General features: G+C 40.5%; 1 protein-coding gene across 3 annotated transcripts; it reads right to left on the bottom strand.

The window, feature by feature from the left end:
- Positions 1–1,192: 1,192 nt before the first annotated feature.
- On the bottom strand, positions 1,193–15,770 carry pdik1l (PDLIM1 interacting kinase 1 like). Of its 3 annotated transcripts, none has more exons than XM_053490039.1 (5): positions 15,633–15,770; positions 14,618–14,790; positions 12,858–13,154; positions 7,443–7,727; positions 1,193–7,217 (listed from the first exon to the last, which is right to left on the bottom strand). In XM_053490039.1, the coding sequence occupies exons 3-5, from the start codon at positions 13,140–13,142 to the stop codon at positions 6,777–6,779; spliced, it is 1,011 nt and encodes a 336-aa protein (XP_053346014.1). In that variant the 5' UTR covers positions 13,143–13,154; positions 14,618–14,790; positions 15,633–15,770; the 3' UTR covers positions 1,193–6,776. The 3 variants fall into 3 exon arrangements, with proteins under 3 accessions (XP_053346014.1, XP_053346015.1, XP_053346013.1); XM_053490040.1 differs by having other exon boundaries at positions 14,618–14,763; XM_053490038.1 differs by lacking the exon at positions 14,618–14,790.
- Between the last annotated feature and the right edge of the window lie 5,182 nt (positions 15,771–20,952).

Here is a 20,952-nt window from a genome sequence, read left to right as displayed (position 1 = left end):
AGAAAAGGAAAAAATAAACTAGTGGTGTGGTTGCATGGTACATGAGGTAGTGTTGCCATCATACAGCTTCAGGGTTCTCATAGATTCTGAGTTCAATCTTTTAGTTTTTACTCATGGGTTTCCTCTGGGTTCTTCAGTTTCCTCCCACCACTGAAAACATCTTACTAAGTGGTTTTCTTGAGATGAGTTCCCCTGAGTGAGAATGTGTGTGTGAATGCCAGTTCTTACCATTGCCCTGATTTGGTAAGATCCTTGACTTTGACAATGACTTATTTGCATAATGTGACACATACCAGTAGCTCACACACACATAGCAAGACACATCGTTAGCACCTCAATTAGTTGAACCGAAGGGGAACTACAGACAGGTTTTCAGTTGTTTTAATAGTGTCTTATTTTTAATCATGACTGGTATGATTTTTTTTTTTTTACACAATATGCACTACCATACCAAAAAAAGGCACACACTCTTATATTACGTACAGTATAGAGTCCTGGAGTCCTATGCCTGTGCCCTCAGGGAAGGAAACCTGGTCATTCAGTACATTCAGGTCGTCAGCAGACTTCATTTTAGTATTTTATGAGTCTCCTGCCTTGCTTCTTTTTAAAGTTGAACGTTTGTTGTTAAACTTTGATTTAACACTAACATGTGGCTTATGCATAAAGTGTGTTAAGTGCATAGACTAAAGAAATAGATTCTTAAGCAGACAAAAGACAATGTCTGAAATGTTAACGTGGTCAGACAAGGTAGTAATAACGGTAGGAAAGGTTTTCACCAGTAAAGGATCTAGATGCATGACTAGAGGAAATCCCAAGACATTTAATAAAATGCTCCAGATGTCAATGCTCCAGATGAAATGATTTCTGATGTCATATTTATTCTCTTCATTGTAATGGGAGCGCAAACTATCGGTTCAAAATATGCTCTTTAATAGTGGTCTGTTCACTGTTTTATTGTAGCATGGTTAATTCTATGACTTTTTGATCAACATTTATAAAATCCCAGCAAAGCATGCACGATACTCAAATTATACAATGCAATGAAGTGTCTCACGCAGGTCCAGGTTTGTTTTTTTTCTATTTATTTATAAAGCCAATCCCAACAATAAATTACACATTTACAGCCTCTTGTAAATCTCAAATCTCATAAAAATACTGTACAACACCAAAAAAAAAAGTTAGTTTGGAAAAAAAAAAAAATGTTTTGTTACATTTCATGTTGATGTCAAGCAAACAGTTAGACGAGATGTGTTCCGTGTGACTGTGTGAGCAGGACACAGCGCCTTTCCCATGTACATCAATCAGCTGATCTGTTTTTGTATTCCCGTATATATACACACACACTAGTATATACGGACTCTAAGAACGTGTATTATATTGCGTCTAGGCCTGCTTTTACTTTACCCCTTTCATTTTCTGGCCATTTAGTCTCATTTCTACATGGTAGAGGACGTTCATGAACAAATAGCAACATAGCTGGAGTCAACTTTTGCCTTATGCACAGCATCGACGGTGCTTTCCTGATATTACAGTGCTTTTTTATTTTGGCATAATATGGATGACGCATTGAGCCAGTGTCTCACACTGTTAGCACCTAAAGTTGTATTTAAAAAAGGCAGTTTTATTGAATGGATAAATGTACACGAAATGGTTGTAATCTGGGATATTAGACTTAACCTTGGTAGTGACACGAGTCGCTTTTAGATCAGGGGTGTCAAACATTCAACCCATAAGCTGGGAACAGCTCACTAGGAATGCAAATAAGTAATGAAAAAATAATCAAAGTAAATCAACTGAAACATTAGGTGATTGAGTCTATTATTACACTTTAAAAGCAGAACAAGTCAGTGCTATGAATTTGCCAAAAAAAAAAAAAAAAATGTTAATTTTTTTTTTGAAAGCAAGAAAAAAAGATTCCAATGAAACCAATTTTTTTTTTTCTTGGTTTGCAAATTCCCCTTTGCCCCGAAGATTTTGGAAAATTGGTCCCAAAGTCTGGATCTGTAGCCACTTCTTTGTATTCGTCTTATTTTAGACCCAAGATGTCTTCAAAATAAACAGAATATTAAAAAAGAACCACAGAACTGTGCAAACTTCTTTATGTTTTGCTTCCAAAGACGCAGACCATCTTGTATTTTCAATGCAGTCCTGAGGAATAGTTCTCCAGGCTTTATGAAGGTCTGTTTTGTCTCTCGTTTTTTTTAATCCAGTTCCTGTACCTGAGCAGTATCAGAGGAATGGGTTTTGTTTGTTACGCATAAAAAAAAAGGCATAAATCAGTGAAAAACAGGTGCAGATGACATTGATGCAAATACTGCTCATACTGAACGTTGAGTGGTTGGAACAGACGAGAGAGGAAATGAGGCTGCTGCTACTAAAGTTGTTACTTAAACAATTTTTTTTTTATACTGTATCTATGGGCACTTTGCAGCCCGTCACAGTAAAACATTTGTTCATGTTTCTTTAATTTAATCTACATCGTTTAATTTAATATGAAGAAATGATGCATGGCTCAGACTTTTGCACAGAACTGCAGATCTAGCATTAAGTTCTGATTAAGGAATGCATTTAAGGTTCTTGTTTAAATTTTTATACATATATATATTTTTTTATAAATACTTGACTAAACATATTCTGTCCTGTTACTTGAAAAGAGTTTGACACCCCTGCTTTAAATGCTATAGAGGTAGCTGATTGGTGATCCCTGCGTTCCCTGTGTAAGATTTGTTTATTTTTGTTTTGTTTGTTTTTAATGAAAAGACCAAACTTTACCTGCTCACATAGCATAAGCACATACAGAGGCTGTAACCAAATCATTACACATATTTCACGACAAATCAAAAAATAAAAACAAATAAAATTAAAAGATCCTACAGCATAAACTTGACAGATTTACACATTCAGTACTGGTCATTCATCATTCATTAAAAACACCACAGTTTAGAGTCTGGATCTTCTTGAATCTGGGTGTGCTGTAAATGTACAGTATCTACAAGTGCAAAAAAAGAAACTGAAGATGCAAACAAATGATTGCAATAAAGAAATCACTTCCGCTTAAGGCGAGAGTCCAGAGAGTGAGAGGAATAAAGGAAAATCATTCGACCTGTTAGCCGGCAAAGTGAACAAATATTCATTTCCAAATATATTCCCAACCGAGTAATTTGATTGGACAAAAGGAATGTCATGAGTAATGATACAGAGCATAACAGCACTGGGACATTTGTCTATATAAATATATCCCTCCAACTCACAGGTGGTCTAATAATCAGTAATCGCTGGTCACCAACATAACGCTACATTGTAACGAATTACGCTGAAAAGACCAGTTGCAGAACTATTTGCGTTGCCAGAGCAAAAAATAACCTGTTGTATAAAAGCAATATCACACTCGCGGTCGTGCTGTTGTACCATATATCGGCATGCAGGCCTACGACTGCATCACAGCTGCCAGAACTAGAGCCGAGGGGGGGAAAATTATTGATTTAGCCAAGTATTGTGATTCCTTCGTGTGCCGATTTATGTACCACCACATGGACTACAAAAAATACATTTCAATTTATAAATGTTGGATGTTTGGTGGTGCACTTTAAACCATTCACACGTTAGTTTGAAGTTTAGAATTGTAACAAAATCTGACAAAAGGTATTGAATTGGGATATTCTGCAAAGAAATAAAAAAGCGAAAATTATTAATAGAATTTTCCCCCCCAATTTACTAGTGTCCAATTCCTCCCCGTCACGAGGGGGCTCCCACGTTAAAGCTACTCCTACCTCTTAGTCGGGAGGGCCGACTCGGAGAACAGCGCTATCCGCTCACAGACTGTAGAGCCGTGATTAATGTGGGAGCACTAAGTACCTCTCATCCCTCCCCTCTGCGAGAGCTCAGCCAATCAGCTTTCTCTAGACCTCCAGCTGCGAGAGGTTACAGCATCACCCAGGGCTCGAACTCGCGATCTCTGGATGATAAGGTGAGCACTTTACCACTGTGCCAGTTGGAGGCCTAATTATTAATAGAATTGCTATACAGATCAAGATAATATACAGATCTAGGTATAATGATATCGTATCGGATTCTCCCTGGTGATGCAGTACAACAGAGCTCCCGGTCATGTGATATTGCTTAAATAAAAAAAGACAACTGTTATAAGCGATGAAAGATTTTTGTTGAAATATCTGATTCGACCAACACCTTGGACTTTGTGCACTAAAGATCCCAACAATCCATAAAAACAAAATCCTCATTCTATTAATTTAGGAGAAGAAACACCTATAAGGTGACCACCAAAAATACAGGTTGTAAAACATTTTAAACACGCCCTATGACCTGCTAGTTAACACTCTTAGAGGTTGATGGTGGATTCATTAATAGTTTCATTGACAACTATTATAATGAAAGCGTTTACAGGGGCTGACAGACCAATTAGTAGTCAATAAGATAATTAATAATACTGATAAATTATAAGGGTAAAAGTAAAAAAATGTCTGTTTAAATGTACAGCTCAAATTAATTATTTTTTTAACAAAAACAAGGCCATTGCTGTCGTAAAACAAACAATAAAGAATGTGCTTAGAGAGGCAACAGGATTTTTTTTTTTAATAAGGCATTAGTCTGGTCAATGAAAAAGGCAAATTAGGCTGCGTTCATTTTATAAGCTCCATTGCACGATTCGGGTTTTTTCTCAGATCTTGAAAGTGATCCGTTCTTTTCGTTTGCTTTTAAAGTTTTTGTTTGCGTTTTGTTTAAATCCAGTCCTAAAAATATATACTGGCATCCATTATTGAAATGTTGCTGTAACGACAACCATATACCTGTGCAACATTAAATTCAAGTCAATGATTAAAATTCATTAATCAGAAATCCAATATGATAGGATGATTTTTTTTTTACGCTTTAAGTATGACCAAATACACGAAACGTATCCGATTTTATCTTAAACCACATTTTACATGAAAGTGGCCTAAAAACGTGATTTAACAAAATCCGTCTCACTTTAAACCTGTGAGGTAAACGCTGCAGCCTCAGTCAGCTTTCCGCTGATCCATATCCACTGGTTCCACTTTTGGGATGGGATTTCTGCAAAATAAATTCTTAAAGCAAATGATCTAAGGACTAAATGTTTGCTGGTTTTAATAGAAGTACACCACTATAGAGGGTACCCTGAACATCTGCTCCAAAACAGCATTAAATATTAACACTTAAACTGCGAAACTTTGCAGCGGGGAGACAGACAAATGCTGCGCTGAGGTCTTGTGTGGGACTTGAATGGGGTTTTCAATCCATTTTCAAAGCCGTTTTAATTTGTCACGACAATTTAGCAGGCTTAGTGTTCGCCTGACGAGAGGGGATTATAGCAAAGGGATGAAGAGGGAAAAAAAGAGCTTGAGGTTGTGCTCTCAGGGGCATTCAGGGTTTTAGACATGTATCCCACGCGCTGTAGGAATACGAGAGCGTGTGCGCTGGTGTTAACCGACGGTCACGCTGAAGTCAGCGAGATTGCCGTTGAGTTCACTTTCATCCAAAAGGAACACGTGAGGAGGCGGATCTCTCCCAAAAACAACAAAAAAAAAAAAGTGCTGGCTGTCGCGTATGAACGTCAGTTGAATCCAGCTGAACAGCAGCATTTCTGTCTTAGAATTTCAAGTACAACGCAAAGCAGCCAACATTCTCGACGAATATAATCATTCTTTGTTCGCTTTTTTTTTCCCCTATTCGTTGAATAAAGAGATTGATGCATCACAGACATCTGAAATTTTTTTTTTTTTTAAATGCAGAAAGGAGTGACGGGGGAACTAATCTGTCCATTTTTGACTCAACAAGCTTTAGGAACTAAAAGGTTAAATAAATAACTAACCCCTATTCTGGTGTTTTGTTTAGTTTTTTAGTTTATATCATGATACACATTCGGATAAATCTGGTAACACTTGTATGCCTAAAAAATCTTTTTAATTTTTGAAGATGAAGTACAAACTGTATAATCCTGAGAAAGTTCTACAGTCGAGATATTGATCTGGGTTTGGGGTTTGAACGTGAAGGAGTCTGGATGTTCGGGGTTCGTGTTGCATCAGAGTCTACGTTAGCACCAAGAGGCGAGGAAGGTAAAGACTCTGCTGAACTTAATTCAGGCTGTCAAAATGGACGAAATCAATGTTCCTTACAAAAGCTGGAAGCACCAGGGGGAAAACCTGTCGTCGGTTTGTTTTGCAAAGCAGCGTGCGATACGGCCAATTAAACCGCTGTGCTCTGTAAGGGTGCCAGTGTGATTAGCTCGAGGTCGACTAGTCGGGTTTGTGTGTAAGCTTCGTCCAGAAAAAATAAATTTAACAAGAAACAGGATAAAGCAGCTGCATTCTTTAGACACGCAGTGCGCCTTAAAGCTAGACACATAGTCACACCCTTGTACAGAGTTACCATAGAAATAATCTACATAGTGGTATTTTTCATTGACCATACGAGTATGGTATCAAGTCGTGTATGGACAAAACCTTGTAGTATTGTCTACTTGTGTGGACATGGGGGACAAAAAGAAAAGAAAAATATGCATATATTCGTTTGGTTGGAGAAAGAAAAGGTTTTTTTGTTTTTTTCTATCAACAATCCCAGTATACCTCATAAATACATTGCTCACTTGTGCTTGTGAACAAAGAAAAACAAAAATATTAACACCCGCATGTTCGTGTTCATTTTTGCTTGGTTAAATGAAAAATGTTAGGGGAAAAAAAAAAAAAAAAAATCAGGTTCTATTCACATTTTTTTTAAAGCACACACACGCGTCCTCTTCACGTGTCCCAGTCAAGCTCCCTGGAGGCGATACGGACCAACCTGAGCTCGAGCTCGAAGGCATCAGGGCGCTGCCGTGGGTCGGCTGCTAACATCTCCCTGATCAGCCGCTTCATTCCGGCGCTCATGCTTTTCATCCGGGCCGGGATCAGGAGCTCCATGTTCGGGTTCTCGAGCAGCGCCTCTCCGAGCGGTACGATGACCTCGCCGTGACGCACGTAGCTGCCCAGCAGCTCGCGCTGTGTGCCCGCCTCAACAAACGTCAGGCGCTCTACCATCGCCCAGATGATCACGCCCAGCGCAAAGATGTCCGCCTTGGCGGTGTAGCAGCCCTCGCGTGCTTCGGGCGCCATGTAGAAGTCGGTGCCGCACGCTGTGGACAGGAAGCAGCGTTCGACGCTCACCGGCTCGTCTGGGTCCAAGCCTGTTGCTGAGCAAACCTTCAAATAACGACATGGATAGAATTCAATCTTAGGGTGCGTCAGGATCTTATTAAAATACAGCTAAAAATATATACTGTATATTAATTATTCAAATATCAGGAGTATTTCAGACAAAACCATTAACATTTCCTGACTGGTGCACCACTGCTTCTTTACATTAATCAGAACTTTAACTTCCATAAATAACTTCTTACCACCTGTTACAAGACATTCCCTTCCTACCTTGCTCAGGCCGAAGTCGGCCACCTTAAGCGTCGGTTCTGCGTGACCCTGTGAGATCAAGATGTTGTCAGGTTTCAGGTCGCGGTGGATGATGCGGTTGCGATGCAGGAAGGCCAGCGCGCTACCCAGCTGCAGCATGAAACTGGCGTTAGTGCGCCGGCTCGGTTTGCGCGAGAGTAGGTACGCGTTCAGGTCGCCACCGTCGCAGAAATCCGTCACAAACCACAGGTAGCGGGAACGGCGTCCGTCGAATGCCAGCTCACCCTTCAGGGACGTTTCCACCAGCTGAGAAAACAAATGAGCAATAAAACTTCAGAAAGTGAAGGTGCTTGCGCTTCTAATAAATCCTGGTTACAGCTTCAAAATCACCGCTTGCTGTGGCACCGACTGCGTGATTACAGGCATGTCTTCTTTTGAAGGCTGTTAAAAAGCAGTTGAATAATAAACAAAAATAAAACAACAAAGGGACATTAAACTATAAATGTATACAAAAATGTCTGAATCACAGACTGAGTCGTGAAACTTCTCCAGGAAGAAACAGGACATAATATATATATATGTATTATTCTAATCAACTAGTCTATACAACAATGTATTTTATACTTTTTCAAGGAGCGTTCAAGTCAAACCGGGACTTATGCTGGTGCCAAATGACAAAACACAGTTATGTGAGTAAAAACTCCCTTTATCAGTGGTGCTTGCGAAGCGAAGCACTACTATTATTATCATTTCACAGGCTTATTATTTTTCCCTTTTTTCCCCCTTCTTCCGTACAAAAGTTTGGCGCGCAACTAGTCCTGCAACATTTGACGTAGACCCATGAACAAGGTGTCCGCATGGGCTTATTCAGGAATGGGGTGTTCTGACTTCAGTGATGAGCCCTGTAGCACAGAGCAAGAATTTCATAGAAATCTCAAATTTACCACATTTGAAGAGGCTTGATAGCTGTACCCCTGGGACGCAAGAGGTGCCCAAATTTGCCCCATTGAGGTACTCCCCATTGAAACAGGAAGTGCTCACAGTTGCATTCACTGCTATGGTAACTTGCATAGAAGCTTTGAAACTGAACCTAACCCTGGATCCCATTGTCAGAGATATTGGGGGCTCGAGGCAAGCACCACTGAAGTTTTCTGAAGAAAATGTACCTCTCTAGTTTCTCTCTATAATCTCCTGCTACAATAATGCACCACACTAGTGCTTAGATACCATCAAGGTATCCCTGTAATGTGCAAGAGGTGTTGGTGAATGACTGTGTACAGTTCCTACAGACAGAAGCATCTTTTCTGCAAATTAAAGACAAGCTTAGCCATCTATTTTCAAGAATCGGGCGTTCTAATCGCCGAATGTTCACGGAAACGACTGTAGTGTGCTCCGAGCCACCTCGGCCACGGATGTATGGGCTTCTTTAAAACATTTGCATAATTTAAATGTTTTATTGCGGCTAAGCTTCTGATCATTGTGCTGTGCTTGAAGTCTTCTGTAAATGTCAGTCGGTTTTAACGCCTTCACTCAGGAGAAACGTCATCACAAGTCCTGGTTTGACTTGTCTTAACTGACAGTGTAGATAAAACAAAATGTAATAAAAATAGCTGTAGTCGATAGTCGAAAGTAATACTGCTACCGCATAAAATTTCACACTCACTGTCGAGTGTATCGGCTCACGAATTTCATTACTTGAGAAGTAACTTGTGTGCAAATGGACCATAAAGTGTGCTGATCAACACTGAGAACAGAATCCAATCCACCACACCATTATAGACAATTCTGTCTCGTTAATGTTTACTGGTTGTGGGCTGACAAGGAAAAGAGAGAACTTTTTTTTTTTTTTTTTTTTTTAAAGAGCATAAATATTACTTGGTTCTGGGAAAGTAGCCAAAGTGAGCGACTTAACGAGGAGTTAGACAATAGTTTAGCTGTCACCGAGAGACTATAATCGTCCACCGGCGGCCTCTCGGGTACGTTCAGCATAAGGTCTTTCAGAAAGTGCGAGGGAAAGGAAGATAAGTGCGCACAATGCTGCACATCGCAAGAATTCATTTATACAAAATGCTGCCTTCTCAGAGCGGAAAGCATCCAGTGATGCTCGAGCTTGCTTAAATGTGCACGCTACATTACCGTGTTAGAAACTTTCAAAAGCTCTCAGCTAGTGATGCATGTTGTAACGCATGCACGCTTAAACCTGCAGCAAGGCACGCTTCGTGGTAGAAATCATACCGTGAGAAGAGCCATCGAGAGTGTCGCACGGTTTGCAGCTTCCATTTTTCCCGAAAATTTACCAATCGAGATGCATATCAGCAGTGCTGTTTATTAATCTGAACCAAAGAATGTGCTGAACCACTAGAGTCTGCTGGTACGTCTCACCACATCCTGCCACATCGAAAGTCTCTCGGGGCTGCTTTTGAGGCAATCGAAGAAACGTGTCTCTCTCTCTCTATGTTAAAGGTGTTCTATTTTTGCTGAGTCATGCAAACTAAAAACATTTAAGAATTCCTGGATTATTAAGGTGGTTCTATTTTTGCTGAGTCATGCAAACTAAAACTAAAAAACATTTAAGAATTCCTGGATTATTAAGGTGGTTCTATTTTTGCTGAGTCATGCAAACTAAAACTAAAAAACATTTAAGAATTTCTGGATTATTAATGTGGTTCTATTTTGCTGAGTCATGCAAACTAAAACAAAAAAAAAACATTTTAAAATTCCTGGATTATTAAGGTGGTTCTATTTTTGCTGAGTCATGCAAACTAAAACTAAAAAACATTTAAGAATTTCTGGATTATTAATGTGGTTCTATTTTGCTGAGTCATGCAAACTAAAACACATTTAAGAATTCCTGGATTATTTTTAGACAGCTGCCAGGCCCTAATCAGGATGTTGCTTTTTTTTTTTTTTAATCCAGACTTGTCCAAATAGCTTAAATGTTTGGGCCTCACATGCCCAAGAACACTGGGAAAATGAGATGAACTTAACAGTACATACATAGCTGCTACAGCAAGAGTGTGTTTCCAAGCTTTCATGCATGGGAGGATTTGTCCTGAGCATGAGAAAGTCTCTTATGTATGAAAAAAAAATAATAATAAAATGCTGATATTTAAAAAATTAATTAGCTTTGTTAGTTAGATCAGTTATAACCAATAGGTTTAATTATAAATCAAACCCAGACAAACTTCTTCCCAAACACATAAATTAGCCCCCTTTCTTCTTTGCGTTTTTACTTGTTACATCAAGTGTTTGAAACGTCAAATATATCAAAATGTGCGGAAGTGTTAGCCAATGTTTTTCTCTCTGAACTGCCTCCAGTTTCCTGTGTTTGGTGCCACGCAACAGTGCAAAATGCCCTTCTGTTCTCCTCAGCCAGCAGCAGCTGCAGACAAGATGTGATGTCAATCCACTGCTTTCTCTTCTGCATGCACTCAGGATGTACAGCACAGGATGTGTTGTTCCGGTGCAGATCCGGTATCAGGCCAGTTTCACCATGTCTCTCACAGTCTCTGACGACCTGGCTGACGAGCAACGTGCAGCAGGTTACGAAGATGAAATGGGTTATGGTTGGCCTAACCCTTACCCAGTCTGGCCTTGACTCAACCTTTCCATAGTCAACCTTTTGGGACAAAACTGGTACGGGAGCCCATCGTCAAACATCGGTGCCTGATCTCACTTATGCTCTTGTAGCTAAATGAACACATCCCCACAGCCACGCTAATCTCCGATTAGATTTTATATAGATTTAGTATGTTATATAATTATTATTAGTAGAGAAAAGGGAGATCAACTCTGGAACGGGACTTTATGACGAAGTAGTTATATCACTATATCACACAGTAGTCATAGTTTTGGCCACATCTATGAAATATTGGTTATAACTTTTCAGTGACTGTATAAATGAGGTACTAGTTCCAACGAGCAACGTTCCAAGGGAGAAAATGCAGAGCTTTGTCATAGCTACAAGTTCTTATTTTATAAACAGAACACGTTTATGTTCAACAATGGAGGCACAAGAGAGTAACCCATCCAAGCCAATAAACGTAATGTGTAAAGCAACAAATGATAAAAATTAATCACAAACAGTAAATTGTTAAGCCTGACTGATTTGACATTCCATCATAAAAAAGATGATTTTGCATGAACAACTTTTCTTTCGCCATTGTTATAATTTATGAATTATGACGCTAAGGACGACACGTTGGATACGCTCTGGTTAAAAAAATATATTCAAGTCCTATGGCTTAGTTTTACTAGTTCTGATTTTCATGAATGTTATAAACATAATGTAAAGATATAATTTAAAATATTTAATACAAATTTCAAGCTCAATTACCAAAATTAACATTTTAAATATTTTTTTTTCTTAAACATGTTAATGCCTGTATTTGCGTTACTGTCTTCGTTGCTACTGGTTGCCTGGAATTTTCTTCAGAATCAATAAAATATCTATCCATCCATTACTAGCCACCTGCAGTACCATCAAAGCCCACCAGGGGAGCCCTCATATAGTGAAACACTGCATTTTTAGACGTAGTCATATGGTCATAGCATACGTGAAACACATGAGGTAATTTCCAAAATCTTAATGCACAGCTCTAAGAAATCATTTAAACATTTATTTTTATATATTTATTATAAACTAGTTGTTCCTACAGCTTTGTTCGCATAGATTTTAATTGCACACTCATAAGCGCATGTAAAAAAATAATAATAAAAAATGTCCAACGCCATAAGTTGAATTTTGGAATGGACTAAAATTTTTACACATTACCATGAAGTGCGTGGAATAAAGGTGTGAGATCTCGTTTTTTAAGAATTTTTTTTAATTTATTTTAAATTGTACAGGGCCATCTGTTGAATTTTGAGATGATCTAATGATTTTTTTACACCTGTGAAAACTCCATAAAAATTTGTTCAGTAGTTTTTATGTGATGGATGCACAAACAAACAGAGACAAACATTCCAAACACCATCTTGACATGTTCTGTTACTCATCTCATGTACCCCCAAATAATTTAAAAAAATATATCTTTAATGTACAAAGATGCCAACTTTTTTTATATATGCCAATAGTTTTATTATATGTACAGATTGTGCTAGGGATGCCAAAACAAAAATAAGTGGTCTATTCACTGTGATTGCCCTGTCTTTAGTTAACGCTAAATACCACAATTAGATCCGCTATTAATGTCATTATTATCTCAAGTGGTCTAATCACAGATGCGTAGCTGAGACAGGCATGGACATCTGGACTTTACATAAACCCTAAAGTGTCTCTTTAGCGACCTCTTGCATCAGGGTTTCCATTACGAGCAAGTATAAAAAAAATTTTTGGGTCCTGCACATTTAAGCCGTGTGAGTCCTGGAAAGTGCACTTTGAACAAAGGCCTAAATCAGTCATTAAATAAATGTAAGGAACAATCATGCACCTACCTCGAGGTAAGAAGAGGAGCCAAGGCCGTGGTTGATCCTCTGAGCCAACCCGCCTCTCTGGAGCACGCACTCCTTCAGGTGGATGACATTAGGGTGCTGGCTTTGGATGCTGCTGAGAGCCCAGAACTCGCGCAGAGCTAGCTCGACGTTCTCCGGTGAGTGGCAGCGGATTTTCTTGACGGCGACGCGAGCTCCCGTCCGCTGAACCATAGCCTCGTACACCACACCATAGCTGCCTCGACCCACCTCTTGAATCAGCTCGTACTTGGCTTGGCTGCTCACCATCCTCTTCCTCAGCTGTGGAAAGAGAGAGAGGAAAAGAGAGAGAAAAATAAACAAAAGGCGAGATTAAAGTTTAAATGATAACGTGATAACTACCAAACTAAGTAAAAAAAACTTGAGGCAAGTTAAACAAACAACCCAGCACCGCTCTCTTATTCAGCTGCCTTTTTTTCCTGTTGTTGTGTCCATGTATTTAAACACCACCTGCAGCAGTGAAAAACAAAAACTTCCAGCAGTTCTGTGGGCAAACAACTAAAAAAAAAAATACTCTTAACTTTTTTTGTTCAACTTAATGTAGCCTAAATTTCTGCTGCTGTAGCGCATCCATCTCAATGACATTTCTGCTCAGCACGTTTGTAAAGAGTGATTGTACAAGTTGTTATATTCTTTCTAGCAGATCAGGGACCGATTTCATTATTTTCCATTGATCAACTACTCAAAAAAAAGCAGCTTGCTGAACATTAGCTGTATAAGCTCTAGAGACTGAGAGTGTGTGTGTGTGTGTGTGAGAGAGAGAGAGAGAGAGAGAGAGAGAGAGAGAGAGTGAAAATCCCAAATGATCATTCATTCATCGTTTATACAGTTTAACCTGTGTACAGGGTCATGAGGGACCTAGGGCATGAGGCGGAGTATGTCCTGGATAGGGTGGCAATCCATTGAACGCACACTATGGGCAAATTGTGTGAAGAAATAATTAAGCTAATCTACATCTGGAGAAAACAGGATTTACCCAGAGGAAACCCACCAAGTACAGGGAGAGTCGAGAAAGGAGAGCTGGAAATCAAACCTTGACCCTGTAGGTGCGAGGCCATATAGGGTGCTTCCAAATGCTCAGCAGATCCAAAATACACAAAACTTAGGCTGTTTGGTGCTAACATCCAAACCACATCTGAAGTAACAGAAGCAACTTTTTCTCCATTCTTATTTTTAGGGTAAATATTGAAAAACTGAAGACCTGCATTAATGATCCTAATGTTCCTAATAAAATGGACAATGAATTTCATAATTTCTCGAACATTCCCGCATCATTTAATGCAATTAATCTGAAATAATATTTAAATTTTACTCGTAATATAACTGAAAATGTTTAAACAGGAAACAAGAAGAACATGAAGTAGCACATCATCCGCCTCGTCTTTCAGCTTTCGATGAACGTACCAAAGACTTGTGACAAATGATTCCAAAGTCTGAAAATCCTCAAGCATGAAAATGACCTTCAAAGCCTTACTCAGACAGATACGTTCATCTTACATCACATCTTCCACAACATCAAAGACTTATTCTGTTATTCAGGTATACCCAGTCATGTGACCAGGGTTCATTATAATACTTAAGGAAGAAACATGGTGAGTTGAAAAGACAGAAACATGTAACAGTTGGTGTAAATACAAAGCATGAAGTGACCCTAAACACTTTTAGAAAATTCATATAAAAGAGTTAGAAAATAGAGATCATTTGATTTTGCATAAATTACTCACTTTCTGACTCTCTCATTCTCTATACCGCGTATCCTGTTCAGGGTCGCGGGAAGTCTGGAGCCTATTCCAGGGGACTCGGAGTGCAATTCAGGGTACACCCTGGACAGGGTGCCAATCCATCACAGGGCACGTAATCACTTACAATCCTACACAAACACACTCATTCACACACACTACAAGCAATTTGGAAATGGGATGGAGATCACCAGGGATCATCGGATAGTGTGTGCCGGGAGCAGCCGAAAGACCAAAATATACTGGCACCTACCATATTTTACCTTTAATCTGGGAGGGGGAAAAAATCTAACACAAAAAAAATCTGCTCCATGTCGGTCGCTTTGATATGCAAATAATCACGCAAATAAGGGAACGTCATGACGTCACTCGGTGTTCACGAGTTCTGAGCGTCACCTACCTTTCCCCTGAAAAGAGTTAGGAAACACTGCTCGTGCACAAAATCGTGCTCTGGGAGGAGTTTAAGCCCGACATCTCCATAGCAATGCGATAAAACAACACGAGAGCAGCGTTAAACAGTGTGCACTAAAGCTAGGCCGAGCTAAACAATGTGTTAGTGCTGTACATTTTAAACAAAAACGACCCACTATGGTGTCATTCTTTGGTCATATCAGGAACTCACGTGAACATTATAAGATAAGAAAAAATCATGTCTAACCTTGTGATCATTATTAGCTTATACACCATGTTAGCTAGCTGACTGGCTGATTAGCTAATAATAATTAGCCTTTAGCCACCGTAGAAGCACCAGGGAAGGTTATTCTGGCTATCAGTAGGTCTGGCTGTTTCTTTCCCATACGTTTATTCTCCTGAGATAACAAAGTCATGAATGTTATTGTTGTCCAGCTGAGTGTTCCTTATCACAACAAACAACAGGCTAAACAATGCTAACTAAAGCTGACAACTAATGTCAACGTCCTGCCCACAAACACCTGCACACCGAGACAAAGAGTCCCGCGGCCTGCCGAAATTCAACAAACAATAGACAGGAATAATTTACCTTTTGTCAGGTTTATCCGAAATTCACGTGTTTCCTTTCCTGGCTGTTTTTAGCAGCCATTATACAAGCACGCGCGCGCACACACACGCGCGCGAACAGAAGCGCTTCCCGTCCGCGCGAGCGTGTTGCCCAGGGCGAGCTTCCCCCCTATCCGCCTTCACGCGCGCGCACGCGCTCTCTTTCTCTCTCTCTCGCTAGCTCGCTCGCTCACGCTCACACACACAATCTGACGTGATTTCACTTCAATGTGAGAAACACCGCCCCCTATCTCCAAAACTGCTAAACTGAGCTTTACTCAGATGAATTTCACAAAAATAATAATTTACCACTGTGCCACTGTATTTCTCACTGTCGTCTTGCACCTCCATGGTCGAAGGTTCAATTCCTGCCTTGGAGTCTGTGTGTGTGGAGTTGTGCATGTTCTCCCTGTGCTTTCCTCCCATAGTGTATGTGTGTGTGTGTGCCCTGCGATTGGTACCCTGACTCCTCCTGGGAAATACTTACGTATGCCTATGCAAATTTCAATTATTAAGGGGAAATGTAAAAAAATAAACAAAAAAACAACAATTATTTTAAAAAGTGCATGGTAAAACTGGCACATTCTATACTATGTACCCCTCATGAGCCTGTACATAGAATAAAACGGTATGGACAATGATACAACATTAGCGGCACCTCAGCATATAAACTAGCATTGCTGTACAAAGCATTTTCATGGCAAGCGTTCCATTATGTTGGTAATATTTTTGGGTGGTGGAATGAATTATCTGCATTTACAATATTTCTTAAGGGAAAGTTTATATTGCAGTACAAATTTTGACCTAAAGAATTCGCATCGAGAACAAATTCAATTTATATGATGACCTTTTGCTGTAATCTGAACTGCAGTGATCTAAGGTGCTGAGGAACTTCTACACCTGCTCCTGAGAAGAAGCATTACAGCCTGATTTTGTGGTACAGCACTGTGACGACGGGCTAAAGCCCAGTGCACATTATAGGACATCTTCTCGCTCATCTTGGGGGAAGTACAAATGGAACTCAAACAGAACCTTGGACAGCACCAAGTTACAAAAAGGGGTGGGGCACTGCGACTCACTGGCATCAGCAAGAACGAATCATACACCGTCCAACTGTCGACTGCTCCCTATAAAAAGACCGCGACGCCGCATACCGGTAAGTGAAAATTATGTACAGGAGACTTATCCGTTTTTCCTCTCCCCACAGACTCGGATTATGAGGGACCGCACGCACAGCTTACGGGAAAGTCCACCGCGCCCCTGCAGCTCTGCTTTCCCGGCACAACAAGCGCCCATCCGGACCGGCCCATCAGAGTACAGCAGCTCAACAGGACCCAAGTTACATTTTAATAGTGACTCACATTGACCGTCCCCATCTTCCTTCTCACAGAGCACGTAATCTACTCACATTCACCTGCTTCCCACACTAAATAATAATAAAATATATCTCTTTGAGTTCACCGCATCTCTGGATCTCTATGTCAGTAATTTCTAAACCCACTCAGAGCTTTGCATTGGAGGAGAATGCGGGCAGGAAATTCAGAACCAGAGGGCAGGCCATGAAACATTACCTGGGACACTTGTTGGGAATGAATATCCAGCAAAAAAATGTGCTACAACTGCTTGCGCAGGGCCTCCAGGCAGCAATGGAGGAGCTGATGCGAATCCAACAAAGTGGAGGACGGGACGTGCCTTTTCCCTACCTCTTCCCTACCTCTGGAGAGGCACAGCGAGTTAACATCACATTTTCTGCAAAAGGTTACAAAGATTGCGAAGTATTAAAGTCAGAAATATTAGCGTGTTGCGAGCTCTCCAGCGCACACACGGCCCTAGAACTTCACCGCTGGACTTATGGAGTACAAATTCCTTCCGGCGCACAGCTTGATCATTTGACCAGGATCGCCACTCGCTGCCTGCAAGAAGTACTCTCAACGAGGGAAGTGACAGAGTGAGTGGCAATGTACAGAATAATGCACGCTCTTCTGAGGGAAGAACAAAACGGTATGTGAGCACCGGTCTCCCTCCATGACATAACAGAAGCTCTGGAATGTGCTCTCGCAACCCTTTCCCTGGGGTCAGAGAAAAAGAAATTGTTAGGCCTTGTTATAGACCTCCACAACGCAACTAAATCGTATTGGTAACTAAACCTAACAGGTTGATATGCATTTGCAATCATTTTCATCAGCTAATTAAAATTCCACAATTTGATGCCTATCCATCACCCCGAGCGGATGATTTTATCGATCTGTTGGGCAAAGCGTGTTTTATCTCCACGCTGGATTCGACCAAAGGCTACTGGCAGGTTGCCCTAACTCTGCAGGCAACTCAGCCTTCCGTATCAAACAGGGACACTGGTAATACTACGTTCTCCCGTTTGGTCTTCACGGAGCCCCAACCACCTTCCAGCGCCTTAAGGACATTGTACTCCGCCAGCACCTTCAGTATGCCGCTCCCTGCCCAAATGACGTTGTGATTCATTCGGCAGCTGGGATGAACATGTGCATCACCTCAAAGAGGTACTACACCAACTGAGAAGGGTCGGCTTAATGGTAAACAAAAAAAAGGCTTCCTGGGGCTGACTGAGACACAGTACCTGGGGTACCGAATAGGCCGTGGATGGTTAAAACCGCAAGAAAATAAAGTGAAGGCCGTACGTAAGTACCCACAGCCAACGTCAAAAAAACAGGTACGTGCCTTTTTAGGGATAGCTTGTTATTACCGAAGATTTTTTTCCTAACTTCTCCTCTTTTGCAGCACCCCTCACAAATCTTCTCAGGAAAGGAAAGCCAGAGAAGGTACAATTGACACAGGAGGCAGAAAGAGTGTTAAACAGTTAAAAACCCACCTCACTAGTTCCCCCGTCCTCCGAAACCCCAACTTTAACCAACCGTTCATAGTGCACACGGATGCATAAGAGTCGGGTTTAAAGGAGTTAAAAAATTTACCAAGCCAGGCGGTACTTTACACTAATTACAGATCATGCTCCTCTCCAATGGCTGGCAAGCGCTGAGGACACGAACCCCCGCATGGTAACCATGCTGGTTTCTTTCGTTACTTCTCAATCCACACAGGGCAAGGGTACAACATGGAAATGCAGACGGACTGTCCAGGTGCCACTTTCTCTTCGCATTGCCAAGGACGAGCTCAAAGCTGAGGGGGGAGGGGTGCTGTGGCGACGAGCTAAAGCCCAGTGCACATTATAGGACATCTTCTCGCTCATCTTGAGGGAAGTACAAAAGTGAACTCAGCACCTTGGACAGCACCAAGTTACAAAAAGGGGCGGGGCACCACGTCTCACTGGCATCAGCGAGGTTGAACCATACACCCTAGCTACTAGTCTACTAAACACTCACACCCCATGTTATCTACCCACATTCACCTGCTTCCCTAAATAATAATAAAACATACCTCTTTAAGTTCACTGCATCTCTGTCTCTCTATGTCCATACTTTCCAAACCTACTAAGAGCTTTACAAGCACCCAAAGAAAGTCGGGAACATACTGAATCACCCGAGTGAGCTAAACAATGGAATATTTTCTCCGAAGCACTTCTGCAACCCACTGAAAATAAATAGAAAATGAAAAATGATTGATTATATGTTGGCACATTGATTTTACTAACTACCTCAGCCTGATGTTGTACAGTTCATTTTACTTCAATCATTATGAATGTTGCTGCCAACTGTCTTTTATACCTCTTGTATCATACACTTTTTATAGCTGTTTTTTTTTCATGTATAATTAAAATTAATTAAAATTAAAGTTTTTTATGCAAACTGTATTTTTTTGTCCCAAGCAGTCATTAAAAGTATTTCACCAACTGTATACAGTTGTGTAAACTGAAATGTAAATTTGAAAAAGGATTGGTTACTAGGTACTAGGTTTCTATAAGAATTAGCTATAAGAATTTTTGTGACTTTTACAAGGGCCAAATTGGAATGGTTAAAAGATTGAGTCAGAGCAACTCCAAAGCTCTTATATTGTCCCAGTCTGCAGCGTCAGGAACTTGAACTGGGAACAGGCTCAAGGGTGGCCAAGGCTCACTGATGCATGTGAGGAGTAAAGGCTGGCCTGTGTAGTCACATCCAATAAAAGAGCTATTCTGGCTTAAATGACAAAAAAAAAAAAAAAAAAAAAGATGGCTTTGATAGAAAGATGTCAGAACACACTGCGCTTTACAGTTTGTTGTGTATGCTGACTGGTCAGGGTCAGGGGTAGCTCAGTGGTTAAGGCATTGGACTACGGTTTGGAAGATCCCAGGTTTAAACCCCACAACCACCAAGTTGCCACTGTTGGGCCCTTAAACCTCAACTGCTCAGATGTATAATGAGATAAAAAAAATGTGGATAAGAGCGTCTGCCAAATGCCTAAATGTAAATGTCAGGGTGCCTATGCTGACATGTAAGCACAGACGATGGAGCAATAGAAAAAGGTGGCTACTCTGATAAATCATGTTTTCTTTTACATCATTTGGACGTCGTTCACCTGGAGAAGAGATGGCACCAGGATGCACTATGGGAAGAAGGCAAGCTGGCAGACACCCATTGTAAACAGTTCAATATTGGTTTAAGGTACACAAAAACAAGTCTTGATTTGGCTTCCCAGTTCTCCAGGCCTCAATCCAAATAAGCACTGGTGGCATGAGCGAGACAAACAAATCTGATCCTTGGAGGAACCACTTCACAACTTATAGCACTTAAGGGATCTGCTACTGAGGCCTTGATGCCAGATACCACAGCAGATCTTCAGAGGTTAAAGGACCTAGCTCAGGATAGTGGAAAACTAATATTGATTGGGTCCCATTTTTGCCACCAAAAATGGTGCTGGTTGAAACTGATTGATGGTTGTTTCTTTTGCTATCTACTCGGACATGTTGTACAATATGTGGAGAAATTGAACTCCAGCCCCAAAGCTGAAGATTAGCGTGGTACTGTATGTCAAGGGAAAACCAACCACTCTAGTGGCAGGTATCAGCCTGAAAAAGCAGGTGAAGGAGGTATCAGGGTGCCGGAGCTGTGAAATAGAAGCATTATTTTGTGGGTACAGGGTGTAGAATCTCAGATAAATGTACAATGGCAATGTACAATGTATTATATATTTTGTAACAACGAATGACACTGATATTTAAAAGAGACACAATATTCCTTCATATTTATTCTAAGGATAAAATGAAAACACTGCACAATGATGTAATATTGAAAGATATTTATTCACTAGAAAGCAAGTAGTGAATACTTACACTAAAACATTCTTGGTCACAACATTCTTTGCATGCTTTGTCACAATATATAAAGCTGACAGCT

Source organism: Clarias gariepinus, chromosome 28 (genome assembly GCF_024256425.1).
Source record: "Clarias gariepinus isolate MV-2021 ecotype Netherlands chromosome 28, CGAR_prim_01v2, whole genome shotgun sequence".
NCBI classification, from domain to species: Eukaryota; Metazoa; Chordata; class Actinopteri; order Siluriformes; family Clariidae; genus Clarias; species Clarias gariepinus.
Note: the sequence above shows the minus strand (reverse complement) of the source record. Positions and strands in the feature narration are given on the sequence as shown.

Coding starts and splice junctions, on each gene's coding strand:
- pdik1l (XM_053490039.1), bottom strand. CDS start 13,142: ATGGTGAGCAGCCAAGCCAAGTACGAGCTGATTCAAGAGGTGGGTCGA. Junction 7,728..12,857: donor GCTCCTCTTCTTACCTCGAG/GTAGGTGCATGA, acceptor TTGTTTTCTCAG/CTGGTGGAAACGTCCCTGAA. Junction 7,218..7,442: donor CCGACTTCGGCCTGAGCAAG/GTAGGAAGGGAA, acceptor CGTTATTTGAAG/GTTTGCTCAGCAACAGGCTT.